The sequence below is a fragment of the Schistocerca serialis genome, chromosome 3 (genome assembly GCF_023864345.2).
Source record: "Schistocerca serialis cubense isolate TAMUIC-IGC-003099 chromosome 3, iqSchSeri2.2, whole genome shotgun sequence".
In the NCBI taxonomy this organism is placed as follows: Eukaryota; Metazoa; Arthropoda; class Insecta; order Orthoptera; family Acrididae; genus Schistocerca; species Schistocerca serialis.
The window spans coordinates 20,382,541-20,396,687 of record NC_064640.1 but is presented as its reverse complement, the minus strand read 5'-3'; the positions used below and the strand labels follow the sequence as shown (position 1 = coordinate 20,396,687).

Here is a 14,147-nt window from a genome sequence, read left to right as displayed (position 1 = left end):
CAGAACTGTACTGTTCACCAGGCTGCCTCCACACTCATATGCGTTATCATCGTCCCCAAAACGAATCGGGATTCATCACAAAACACAGCGTTTTGCCAATCTGCGGCAGTCCGCGTCGTTCTAGCTTGGCACCAATGTAGATGGAGTCGCCGCTTTTTCGGAGTTAACGGTAGAACATAACAAGAGCGCCTAGATTGAAAATTCGCACCCGCAAGCGTCTAGGAATGGTACCCGCACATCGGCTCGCACAGCGAGTCACTGTAGGATAGCTGATCGCTTACTGCACGGTCCTTCGATCGTCTTGCCTCGTCGTTTCCCTAGTCGCTCGGAACCCAGGCGTCACATGTGGGTGCCATCTCTTGTCCACTGCTCCTTACATCATCTGATGAAACACTCCAAACGATCGACCTGGTGAGCCACACAGCATGCCGACCAGCCTGTGATTTTCATGTCGATGACTAGACCCCTGCCAATTTGGATTAACTGTGAGAAACGCCGTCTAATAGGTGTACCTGGCATTCTGCACCTGCTAACGCCCTCCTCAAGTCAGAGTGTGATCGTCACGTGTACGACTCGTCCACTACGCGCCGTTCAAATAGGGCCCCCTGCGCTATTGTAGCACCACTGCAGGGTCTGTGGGCTTATGCACTGGCACAAACTTGGATCATGTGCGTATTGGATCTCACTGCACTTATTGGCAAAGTTTCACGTTTGTATCTTTCGCCCCTCTGGGTGTACTATTCTCATTGCTACTGCGTGATTTTTGAATGTGCATACTCTGGCAAAACTCCAGGTTAAAAGATCATTCTAAACTAAATCCCTAAATCGATTTCGACCAAACATAGTACTCATATCACTTTCTGTCTCGAAATAATTACTCCAGGGGTAAGAAACACCAGTCTGCTACTGGTGTCAGGGCGATAACGTGATGATGGTGAGAGAAAGTGGGGAGGAGGAGATGGACAGAAAGGGGGAAGGGGGAGATGGACACAGGCAGAGGGAGGGGACGGTGAACGGAGAGAGGGGGGGAGGAAATGGATAGGAAAGGGAAGAGGATTGGATGCAAAAAGAGAGGGGTGAGGAGGAGATGGACAAAGAGTGGGTGAGGAGGCGATGGACACAAATAGGGGAGAAGAGGAGGTGGACAGAGACACGGTAAGGAGAATTTAGGCACAGAGAAGGGAAGGGGAAACGGATAGAGAAAGGAAAGATGATGAGATGGATGGAACTGAGGGGGAGAAGGAGAGGACAAAGAGTGGGGCGAGAAGGAGATGGACAGAGATGGAAGGGGAGATGGACTAATAGAAGATTGGAATAAATGCGTAACTGGGCAACGCTGGGTACTCAGCTAAGTACAGGATAATTTCACTAAAGTTACATATATTCTCTTGTGACTATTGTTATGTCTCCGGAATAGTGGCGAAGTCTCTTCTTTTTTCAATTGATGCGAGGCATTCACTTTCTATATATGTTGACAAAAGCATTTATATACGAACGGATATTACGCAGGTGCAGAGGCAGAAACGCGCCACCGGCAGAGGGGGCAGAGGTCGCTTCAGGCCGTCGCTGGACGCTCTGAAGGAAGAATCCGGAGAGGAGGGACCCAGCCCCGAGGGTTCGGAAGTGTTCCCGCAGGAGGCGGCTGCTCCCCGAGCGGACGTCTACTTCCAGAAGAGGCCCAAAGCGCGCGGCCGACCCGACGAACGCCGCAGGAGGCCCCAGGAAGACGCACTGCCCACCGCGGAGGCCTTCTTCAGGAGCACCAGGATCGGCCAGCTGCAACAGGCGGCGACGCTGGCGCCGACGCCGCGAACTTACACCGGGCCTCTCGTTACGGAACAGCCGAACGAAGTTCAGACGACTACACTAGCGACAGAGACGACGATCAAACCCCGCGCGGCCACGCAGCAGCTACCTTACGGCCGGGCGAACGAAGTAGACGGGGGTTTCAGTGGACGGCGGACTGCGGCGGGCAGCCGGGGCTACCCCGCCAGCCGCAGGGTGAGCCCAAGCCCCAGCCCCAGCCCCAGTCCCTCCCCCAGGGCGCCGGCGTGCAGGCGCGGGGCCGCGTGCGCCGAGCAGCGCTCGCCCTACCAGGCGGTGCTCGCCGAGGTCTCCCGCAGGCGGCCGGCCGCGGCCAGACAGCCGGAAGCGCTCGCGCCACAGACGTCGCCCGCTCCCGAGCCCGCGGCGGCGGCGGCGGCGGCGACAGCCACGGCGAGGAGCGAGCTCCAGACGACGGTGGACGCGGACGTGAGCACGGCGCCGCCAGAGACCTACGACTCTGCCAGTCCGTACAGTGCGGACTCTCGCAGGCCGTCAGGCAGAGGAGGCCAAGCTCCGCCGGAGACCTACGACTCGGCCGGCCTGTACAGTGCGGACTCTCGCAGGCCGTCGGGCAGAGGCCAAGCGCAGCCAGAGAGCTACGACTCGGCCGGCCCGTACAGTGCGGACTCTCGCAGGCCGTCGGGCAGAGGCCAAGCGCAGCCAGAGAGCTACGACTCAGCCAGGTCGTACAGTGCGGACTCTCGCAGGCCGTCGGGCAGAGGCCAAGCTCAGCCAGACAGCTACGACTCGGCCGGCCCTTACAGTGCGGACGCTCGCAGGCAGTCGGGCAGAGGTCAGTCGCAGCCAGAGAGCTACGACTCGGCCAGCCCGTACAGCGGAGACTCTCGCAGACCTGCCGGCAGAGTCCAGCAGCCGACGCCCGCCAGCAGGCAGAGGTCGAGGAGCCGGTCGCAGCAGGTCGAGCCGGCACAGAGGCGCGCTTCTTCGCGTCCTCCGTCATACGACTCGAGGACATCTTACGAGTCGGAGACGTCTTACGAGCAGGCGACTACCGTACAGCAGCCGCAGCCGCCGACAGCACTGCCCGAGACGAGCTTCAGCTGCGCAGACAAGGTTCCCGGAGGCTACTACGCGGACATCGAGGCCGACTGTCAGCTGTTCCACATCTGCTCACAGGGCAGGCACGGCAAGTACGTATCGGACTTGTCATTTTATGTTTATCGATACAAATAAACCCATCTCTGTAATCTGACATAGACCATAAAAGTCACTAACCGATAGCTAGGGAAGACCAAGATACACTGTCGATGTTGACACACAGTTGGGAACACTGTGGGCAGATAAATCAGATTAAGGATACACAAATCCATTAAATGAAAAAATCTTATTAAGGGCTGTGAACTGAAACCGAACACCCGCTACTAAACGACCACGGAATGGCTCCATTCACAAGTAAGCAACACACGTTTAAGAAGTTTATCCCACTGGGAGACGAGACAGTTAGTAGAATGCGGTCGGCCACACAGATCCACAGGCCCAGCCACTCTTGCACTTCCTTGTCCGACTGAAACCGACCTCCACACATCTTTCTGCACGTCACCAAAGATGTGAAAATCACATAGTACAAGAGCCGAACTGTATGGAGGATGTTGTAGAGTTTCCTAACCGTATGGCTGAAGTGTAGCCTTCCTCTGATTGGCAGTGAGGGGGTAGACATTATTGTGCAACAGTCTGATTCCTTCTGAGAGCATTCCTGAGCGTTTGGACTTCGTGGCACGTCGCTTCTATGCGAAGTGTCTTCATGGCACTGTGCATCGATTGTGGTTCCACCCTAGAGGAACTCGACGAGCAGATGGCCCCTGTAGTCAAAGAAGAAGGTCACCGTGACATTATATGGTGTCACTATTTCGAAAGCAATGGCAGACAGCAGAGCCAATAGTGGAAACATCCCACATCTCCCACGACAAATAAATTCAAGAGTATTCACACAAGTTAGGTAAGGTCGTGATGACCTTCTTCCACTGCAGGGGCCCTCTGCTCATCGTGTTCCTCGACCGTAGAAACACAATCAGTGCACAGTGCTACGAAGACACTTTGAAGAAACTGCAACGTGCGATGAAGTCAAAACACCCAAGAATGCTGTCGGATGGAATCGTCTTGTTGCACGATGATGCCTGCCACCACACTGTGTGGTGTAACGACGTATTAGGTTTTCGTTTGATATATGACCATGTGCAGACTTCGTCACCTACGTCAGTTACAACCCACTTAAAAATTATTTATATTCTTTTTAAATTGTCTCAGAATGGTTCTTGAACGAGACTGTAAAACATCATTTGAGTCGTATGCATAGAATTACGTCACTCGGGCCAATTGGTTTGCGTAAACTTTTTTGAATTTAAATTTCGTTTGTTTCTCCTCAGAAATTATATTGACACACGTTATCTTGATCTAATCGATATCAGAATCACACATTAAATAAACTTTTTTTTAGACTCAAAGTTTCGGCCAACGCTGTCTGAATCAATAATCTTGTCAAAATATATTATTAATCCGTTCACATAATTCTTCATAAATAAATCTTCAAGACACGTGTTTCAATTTTAATAGCATACACTATTTTATTAGCTTCCTACACATACAGATGTGAACTTGAGCGTTGACAGACAGTGACTAACTTTTCAATAAGGTTAAGATCATTATGACGTCATTGTTGTACAAAAAGAGTATAAAAATTCATTTTTAATTTTTTTGAAACACGACGCAACAACTCGGTTCCAGGATCTTCTGTTGCTCCTTGGCTGTCGACCCGCGACGTATAGCGGCCAGCAATTTCCTCTCTGGTCGCGGCAACGAAGATGCTGTCCCCGTTCGTTGCGCCGATCTCTCCGTACATGAAACACATAAAAAAAATACAAAACTTTTAGATAATTCACATTTATTACAAATAATAAGAAAACACCTAAACAAAACTAAATTAAACTTATAGTCACCTGCAAACTGGGCTGACTTGGTGGATGGGTGACGTTTAATTTCGTCCCACTACATACCCCACCCACAAGCTCAGTTTGTCAGGTTTTAACCGGAATTAAAACTGTTCAATATACAATATTTAACTGTTAATACATTTTCCTCACATTTTACGTAACCTCAAGTCCTTGCTATTAGATAGATTTAATCCTTTTAACACGATACCGTTGTGACTATTTGTCATTTACTCTTAATTGTGCTCTTATGGTAATTCGTAACCGAATATAGGGAGATTGCTCCTCTTCAGTTAATAGTTGCTAATAAATACTAATTTAGTACGTTCTTTAACGTTGTACATTAGGACAGAGCGTTCAAATTGTGATAGATTAATTTCAGTTTCATTTATTTACTAGAGTTATTCTTTTCAAGAATGTATATTACTAATAAGTTTCTCACAATAACTAATAGTACTATTTACTTTACGTCATTCTCTTCCCTAATACCTTATTTATGCCTGAGGTCAAGAAGAAATCAAGCAAAACTCTCTTTAGAATCTCGGCACGGCTTTCTTTACCTTCGGACACCTTGTTGGGTAATGGCCATTTATTTAGGAGAAACAAGCGAGAGAGCCCCGTTTGGTGTGTTCTACATTAACACTATTGCAAACCTCTATTAAAGGCACTCTGCTATGTTCTCGTGAGCCATATAGCTCTGGACGCCCATGGTCCCTAAAACTGTTAACCATCCCCTTTGGTTCCTACTATCCGAGTAAATTTGAAATATGCAAAATTCCTTTTGACCTAAGAGCAAAATTTCTTCCATATAAATCCCCCTTTGGGTTATCTTTCTCTTTTTGAAGTACCAGTAGATTATTGTAGGACACTTGTCTAAGCTTTCTGTTCTATTCTTTAAAATAATACGCAACTATCACGAAAACTCCACATGAATAAACTATGAACGCTCTTCCGTGTGTAACATATACTAAATATTAACTTATTTAGGAATGAAGAGTTTCATTTGATCAACACTATATAATCCTTTAATTACACCTGATGAAGGTTCCATAAGAAGTAATGCTTTGGGATGTACAATCTTATGTACAACATATGGACCTTCAAAGATCAAGAAGAATTTTCTACATTCCTTACCGATCTTAGAACTTTTAGGATGAGATCGTACTAACACAAGATCTCCTACCTGAAATGAGGGTTCTATAGCCTGTTGATTATAACTTTTAATTCTCCGTTCGGCATTTTTTACAATCTGTTCGCAAACTTTTTCGTCTGGAATATCTTGTTGTATCTCATTTACTGGTGGCCAAGGTAAAGCAGCTAGTAAAGGCTCACCTATAATTCGTTTGCCTAAAATTTCTATAGGTGATAATCCCGTCGTTAGGTGAGGCAATTCATTTAATATCTTTTCGAATTCAGGCATTAGTTTGGCCCACCGAGTATGTTTATGTGCACAATAAGTTCTACATAATCGTCCTAATTCTTTCATGACTCTTTCTACTAAATTACTTTGAGGGTGATATTTCGAAATTAAGATATGTTTGATTCCATATTGTCTTATCATATCTTGAAATCTTTGACTAATAAAGGCACTACCGTTGTCAGACATAAGTCGTTTAGGAATGCCCCAGTTAACAAAGTAATTTCGGGTGAGGCAGCGTATAACGCTTGCTGTATTCGCTCGTTTCAAAGTATACAGTTTCACATGTTTGGACCAACATTCCATTACAACAAACACATATGTTAATCCTCCTGAACTCCGAGGCAGAGGGCCGAAAAAATCTAATGATAGTAGATCCCACAAACCTCGAGGAATTACAGCATATAATTTATAACGCTTGGATTTGTTATTAACTTTAACCTTTTGACAGGTTTCACAAGCCCTAATAATACTTCTCACAATACGTGACATATTTTTGAAATAATAATACTTCATTAGATGTTTAATACATTTATGAATTCCAAAATGCCCGTAACCTTCATGAATATAAGTAATTAACTCGTCCACAACAGTTTCCGGAATGCAGATTTTCCATCTCTGGTGTTCCCTCTGTGCTTTCCAATACAACAAGTCGTTAAAATATAACCACACACCCCGGGTGTTAACTGTTTCGTCCCCATTATTAAGGTTTTGTATAATTCGTAGAATAACATTTTTCTTTCCTTTATGTAATACGGTAACCTACTACTTAGGACTCGTATTAGATGACTTTCAATTAATTTAGCACGGTTTAAATTCCATTCAAAATAATTCCTATAACCTCTCCACCGTTTAGAATATGGAGGAGGGGCTAACAACTCTAAAGTTAAGTGTTGTTGTTTTCGTCTTGACCAATAATTTTGTTTAAACTGCTTAACAAAATCATCCCAATCCCTGAATTCAGTTCTATGCAGTACTGCCCATTCCGCAGCTTCTGCTTCTAAATGTCCTATTACAAATTGAATGCGTTTTTCATTACTCCATTTAGGAGATAATGATGTTTCAAAAGCTTTTATAAAGATTTTAGGGTGCAGTTCGCCTCCTGGTTTGAATACAGGAAATCGACTTGCTACATTTGAATTTGTCGTTATGTCATCCAGACATTCTGCGAGAGAAATAGTCGGATTTTGTTTAGCTGGCAGAGACGGAGTTGCATCGGATTGGCTTGCCGTGACTGCCTTATTCATATTGTTGCCATCCGTGCTAGCAAATTCGATGCGACTGTTGTCTCTGATTATGTTATTACCTCTGCTACCTGAAATGTCCTCGTTATTATCTAATTCCGATAACCGTTTCGTAATTTCCTGTATCCGCATTTCTGTATTGGATACGCGATTAGCTAATATCGATTCTTCACTGTGTTCACGATGTGAACGCTCTGTACCTTCGTCAATATTACTATCTTTGGCAGTCTCAAGATTGCTGCATATCTCAGTAATTAAAAATTTCATGTTTTCGATTTCGGTATGGTCCTTTTCTACTTGATGAGTTAATGTCTCTAATTCTACATTATCTATTGAAGAAATCTCTACAGGTTTGGTAGAGACCTCTTTAATAGATTTCAATAATTCTCTGCGAACAGTTTCTGTTGCTTTTTCCTCGCGCGATTCCTGGATATGTTCTTCTAACCTTTTACAATTATCAGCAATCTTATTACTAAGTCCTACTAATTTTTCCTGCATTTCAACTTTAGAAGACTCTATTTTATCACTTAATTCTCGACTGGTTTCATTAAGATATTCCTGCAACCTGTCTGTTGATTTTGTTAGCTCCCCTTTAAGTCTAGCAGTAGATTCCTCGTTAGACTGTTTTAATTCCTGTTTTAGTTCCTGTTTCAATCTAGCAGTAGATTCCTCATTAGACTGTTTTAATCTAGCCATAGATTCTTCGTTAGACTGTTTTAATCTAGCCATAGATTCTTCGTTAGACTGTTTTAATCTAGCAATAGATTCTTCGTTAGACTGTTTTAATCTAGCCATAGATTCTTCGTTAGACTGTTTTAATTCCTCTTTTAATCTAGCAGTAGATTCTTCGTTAGACTGTTTTAATTCAGCTAGGAAATCACCGTTAGATTGTTTTAATTTAGCTATCGCCCTAAAAAGGGATCTCATGCTCCTATCGGACATAGATTGCTCTTCGTCTGACATTTCACTTCCCGACATTATTGTAAGATATTAACTATTTACACACGCAGACTTGTAATCAACAATCCTATAAAAGCACACTTCCTATGTACAACACTCCACTTCCAACTTGAAACAAACTCACCGGACACTAATATTGTAATTTGTAGTTCTCGATGATCAGTGTGCTGCTATGGGCTGCAGATGTAACAGCCGTCGATGCAGCCGCTGAGATGCTGCGACCCCGTTTCCGCAACCGGCAGGACGCTGAGTCGAACACCGAAAACGTCGCTGGCTGCAACCACGCCCGGCACCGCCGTAGACAGGCGAAGCCCTCAGCAACACCTCTAATACCAGCCGGAGGAACGCCCCGCAGCTGACGTACTGGGCCTATTAGTTTAGGGGGAAAAAGGGTTGTCGAGGTTTGCAGCGTTCAGCTGCTGCCCAACAGATGCGCCTTCTCGTGGAACAACTGCGTGACCGTACTGCTTGGCTGCACTCCGTCAGATGCCCACACCCGCGAAGTCGCCGCTGGCTGGTGAAGGCTCCAAGAAACTCGCGTTGACTTCCGAAGGACTCTTGATGTTTTGTTTCGTACCTGTGTGCCTTAGTTGCACACAAGTCCTGTTTCTAAGGTCGCCACGGTGTGGTGTAACGACGCGTATTTGGGTTTTCGTTTGGTATATGACCATGTGCAGACTTCGTCACCTACGTCAGTTACAACCCACTTCAAAAATGATTCATATTCTTTTTAAATTGTCTCAGAATGGTTCTTGAACGAGACTGTAAAACATCATTTGAGTCGTATGCATAGAATTACGTCACTCGGGCCAATTGGTTTGCGTAAACTTTTTTGAATTTAAATTTCGTTTGTTTCTCCTCAGAAATTATATTGACACACGTTATCTTGATCTAATCGATATCAGAATCACACATTAAATAAACTTTTTTTTAGACTCAAAGTTTCGGCCAACGCTGTCTGAATCAATAATCTTGTCAAAATATATTATTAATCCGTTCACATAATTCTTCATAAATAAATCTTCAAGACACGTGTTTCAATTTTAATAGCATACACTATTTTATTAGCTTCCTACACATACAGATGTGAACTTGAGCGTTGACAGACAGTGACTAACTTTTCAATAAGGTTAAGATCATTATGACGTCATTGTTGTACAAAAAGAGTATAAAAATTCATTTTTAATTTTTTTGAAACACGACGCAACAACTCGGTTCCAGGATCTTCTGTTGCTCCTTGGCTGTCGACCCGCGACGTATAGCGGCCAGCAATTTCCTCTCTGGTCGCGGCAACGAAGATGCTGTCCCCGTTCGTTGCGCCGATCTCTCCGTACATGAAACACATAAAAAAAATACAAAACTTTTAGATAATTCACATTTATTACAAATAATAAGAAAACACCTAAACAAAACTAAATTAAACTTATAGTCACCTGCAAACTGGGCTGACTTGGTGGATGGGTGACGTTTAATTTCGTCCCACTACAACTGCCTGTCGCACGTAGGCTACACTTCAGTGTAGTACAACGTAATTTGTAACATAACAAACTGGGAAACATTGCAACATCGTCTGTATATCCCAGATCTGTCAACAACCGATTTTTACATATTTGGTAACCTGAAGAAAGACGTGTGTGGACATTTTTCAGTCATACGAGGAAGTGCAAGAGTGGATCCAGTTGTGGATCCTTCAGTAGCCAACCGAGTTCAGTGAAATAGGAGTTGATTGTCTCGTCTCCCACTGTAGTGCTATTTTTGAATGCAACCATTCCATGGTCCAATGGTAGCGGGTGTTTGGTTTTCATTTGACTGCCCCGTATACTATTAGATGCCAAAGTCCACCAAATGTGCCAGTTATGCAAATCATAAACATCATAAGAAGAAACATATTAAAATTAGGTGAGATCAGTCGGCCAGATTTATATGAACTGATCAGTCTCCTAGAAACAGTACCAAACAATTACTTAACTTTCCAAGGAGAGATACAACAGCAGAATGATGGGCTAACTATGAGAAGCTGCCTAGCAGTAACCCTACCAAATATTTTCTTAGATCTCCTAGGTTTTTTTTCAGAGAACAGGCCCAATGGGCTGATAAACTCAGTTACTACCAACACTATGTGGATATTATGCTCATTAATTTTAATAGAAATAAGAGAATTCCACCAAAAAATCATAAAATGCGCAAGATGATCAAATTTGCCGTCCAGTATGAAATAAACAAGCTTATAAACTTCCTAGACACGAAACTAACTAATGATAATGGTATCCATAAACAGGGTATGTCTCATAAACCAGCCTCAACTGATTGTATAGTGTCGTCTCACCCATCATTACACAAAGCTGCATATTTTCATGCCATGCTATAGTGTATCATTAGAGCCCCTTCCACAAAAAAAAGCATGGGGACGGAATTGGAATTATTAAGACTGTAGCATTCAATCATGTCTATAATCCTAATACAGTCGATAAAATATACAGAAAGAGAATTAAGGCCAAGTATGCAAATGAAAATAAAAAAAAATTAGCAAAAGTACAAAGGAAGGAGAATCAAAAAATAATTAAGTTTGAATACTTGGGGAATATTTTACAAAAAAAAAGTTACACATTTCGTAACAGTAATCTCAAAATTAGCTCTCACACAGAATATAAACTACAAATGAGCGTAATGCAGACAAAACTCAAAACTACAACCAGTCAGGGATATACAGTGTGTTACAAAAAGGTACGGCGAAACTTTCAGGAAACATTCCTCACACACAAAGAAAGAAAATATGTTATGTGGACGTGTGTCCGGAAACGCTTACTTTCCATGTTAGAGCTCATTTTATTACTTCTCTTCAAATCACATTAATCATGGAATGGAAACACACAGCAACAGAACGTACCAGCGTGACTTCAACCACTTTGTTACAGGAAATGTTCAAAATGTCCTCCGTTAGCGAGGATACATGCATCCACCCTCCGTCGCATGGAATCCCTGATGCGCTAATGCAGCCCTGGAAAATGGTGTATTGTATCACAGCCGTCCATAATACGAGCACGAAGAGTCTCTACATTTGGTACCGGGGTTGCGTAGACAAGGGCTTTCAAATGCCCCCATAAATGAAAGTCAAGAGGGTTGTGGTCAGGAGAGCGTGGAGGCCATGGAATTGGTCCGCCTCTACCAATCCATCGGTCACCGAATCTGTTGTTGAGAAGCGTACGAACACTTCGACTGAAATGTGCAGGAGCTCCATCGTGCATGAACCACATGTTGTGTCGTACTTGTAAAGGCACAAGTTCTAGCAGCACAGGTAGAGTATCCCGTATGAAATCATGATAACGTGCTCCATTGAGCGTAGGTGGAAGAACATGGGGCCCAATCGAGACATCACCAACAATGCCTGCCCAAACGTTCACAGAAAATCTGTGTTGATGACGTGATTGCACAATTGCGTGCAGATTCTCGTCAGCCCACACATGTTGATTGTGAAAATTTACAATTTGATCACGTTGGAATGAAGCCTCATCCGTAAAGAGAACATTTGCACTGAAATGAGGATTGACACATTGTCGGATGAACCATTCGCAGAAGTGTACCCGTGGAGGCCAATCAGCTGCTGATAGTGCCTGCACACGCTGTACATGGTACGAAAACAACTGGTTCTCCCGTAGCACTCTCCATACAGTGACGTGGTCAACGTTACCTTGTACAGCAGCAACTTCTCTGACGCTGACATTGGGGTTATCGTCAACTGCACGAAGAATTGCCTCGTCTATTGCAGGTGTCCTCGTCGTTCTAGGTCTTCCCCAGTCGCGAGTCATAGGCTGGAATGTTCCGTGCTCCCTAAGACGTCGATCAATTGCTTCGAACATCTTCCTGTCGGGACACCTTCGTTCTGGATATCTGTCTCGATAGAAACGTACTGCGCCACGGCTATTGCCCCGTGCTAATCCATACATCAAATGGGCATCTGCCAACTCCGCATTTGTAAACATTGCACTGACTGCAAAACCACGTTCGTGATGAACACTAACCTGTTGATGCTACGTACTGATGTGCTTGATGCTAGTACTGTAGAGCAGTGAGTCGCATGTCAACACAAGCACCGAAGTCAACATTACCTTCCTTCAATTGGGCCAACTGGCGGTGAATCGAGGAAGTACAGTACATACTGACGAAACTAAAATGAGCTCTAACATGGAAATTAAGCGTTTCCGGACACATGTCCACATAACATCTTTTCTTTATTAGTGTGTGAGGAATGTTTCCTGAAAGTTTGGCCGTACCTTTTTGTAACACCCTGTATAAACTTAAATGCGGGGGCGAGGGGGGGGGGGGGGGGAGGGGACGGGAGGCAGGACAAAAGACTCTAAAATGGTTATTTTTTTTTTAGATAAACGTGTTGCTCAATTTCGAAACATGTCATGTTACAAATTACGTTGTACTACAAATGGATAAACGAGAGGTTCAGGGGAAATCACTCCTAGAAGTGTATGAGAATGCTGTAGCGAAAAAAAAAAAAAATTCTGCACTCCAGATTCAGCAGGGCGGGGAACAAGTGGCCCCTCTGTCCTTCCCCTCCCCACCCCGCTCCCCCTTTCCCACTTGCGAAGTGCGAACGCCTAGCCTATGTGTCGGTTTATCAGGACCAAAATTTAGTAAAAATGCAAAGAACATATAAACAAAATCGTGAACAACCTTTCCACACGTAGCCCGCCTCTTAGAGCAAAACGACACTCTACGGTACACATAAGCACTAACCTTTGAATTCTAGACAGAGTGGAATAGGGAAAGTGTATGAACATTCTAGAGGAGACGGATTTGACAAAATCCACGTAACATTTTAAATGAACAAAACTAACTTATAAATCAAAAATACATTGAGAACTTTGTCAAAATTCTTCTCAGTACACAGAAAATTCATGACAAAAGTCAGCCCTCGATTTCGCGTTCAGTAGAAATGGACTTTCATCAAAGTTAAGAAAATTTAACCACAGAATATGTCTCTGGAATAAAAATAGATCGATAATATGTCAGATGTGCAGATGCATTATAAATATGGCAAAGCAAAATAATGTCATAGTTCATACATAATATTAATGAAACCATAAATGTAAGTAAATGATGTCCATACAAGTAGCAAACGTATATTTGTATAGGGACATATTTATAATGGCTTCCTTCAACAAAGGCATCGCTTGAAAATGAGCCATGCTCAGAATTAGTAGCGGGAAAAATAAAATAACAAGAAAGAATAAATTGCAGCTCCGGTGGAATAGAGATACAAAAGGTGTATTTCATACAATTTATTTAAATTGTGTAACAACATACTAAAAATATTTAACATTTTCACTTTTGAACACAGTTTTATTTATTTACATGCATTAATGTAATTGCCATGTATTTTAGTGTGCCTGATTATATACATTTTTTAATATAATCGCAACTATTTTGTAAATTTTAATAACTAATACAAATGCATCTTGCTGTAGTACTGGCGCAAAATAACTTTGACCACGAGATGACATAGTGATAAAAATTAACTATTTTTTTCTTCGATAGTATAAGCATTAGGTCTACATTAATTAATGAAACGTTTATATGTATCTCTTAGTGAATGATATATTTGTCCCAGAGCATCCCCAAACCACACAGACTATAAAGGCCCCCGTAAACGATCAAACCTGTTTGTCAAACGAGCCCTTGACCAGCTGCGGATTTGTCAAACAAGCCCGTACACGTACAAACGAAGTTTGCCAGTTTAACCTC

General features: G+C 43.4%; 1 protein-coding gene across 1 annotated transcript in view; it reads left to right on the top strand.

The window, feature by feature from the left end:
- The window catches only part of LOC126469684 (uncharacterized), a 477,049-nt gene that overhangs the window by 437,979 nt on the left and 24,923 nt on the right, over positions 1 to 14,147 (top strand). Inside the window, exon 8 of the mRNA XM_050096837.1 lies at positions 1,510 to 2,978. Coding sequence (XP_049952794.1) covers positions 1,510 to 2,978 — 1,469 coding nt within the window. The remainder of the gene's footprint in view (positions 1 to 1,509; positions 2,979 to 14,147) is intronic.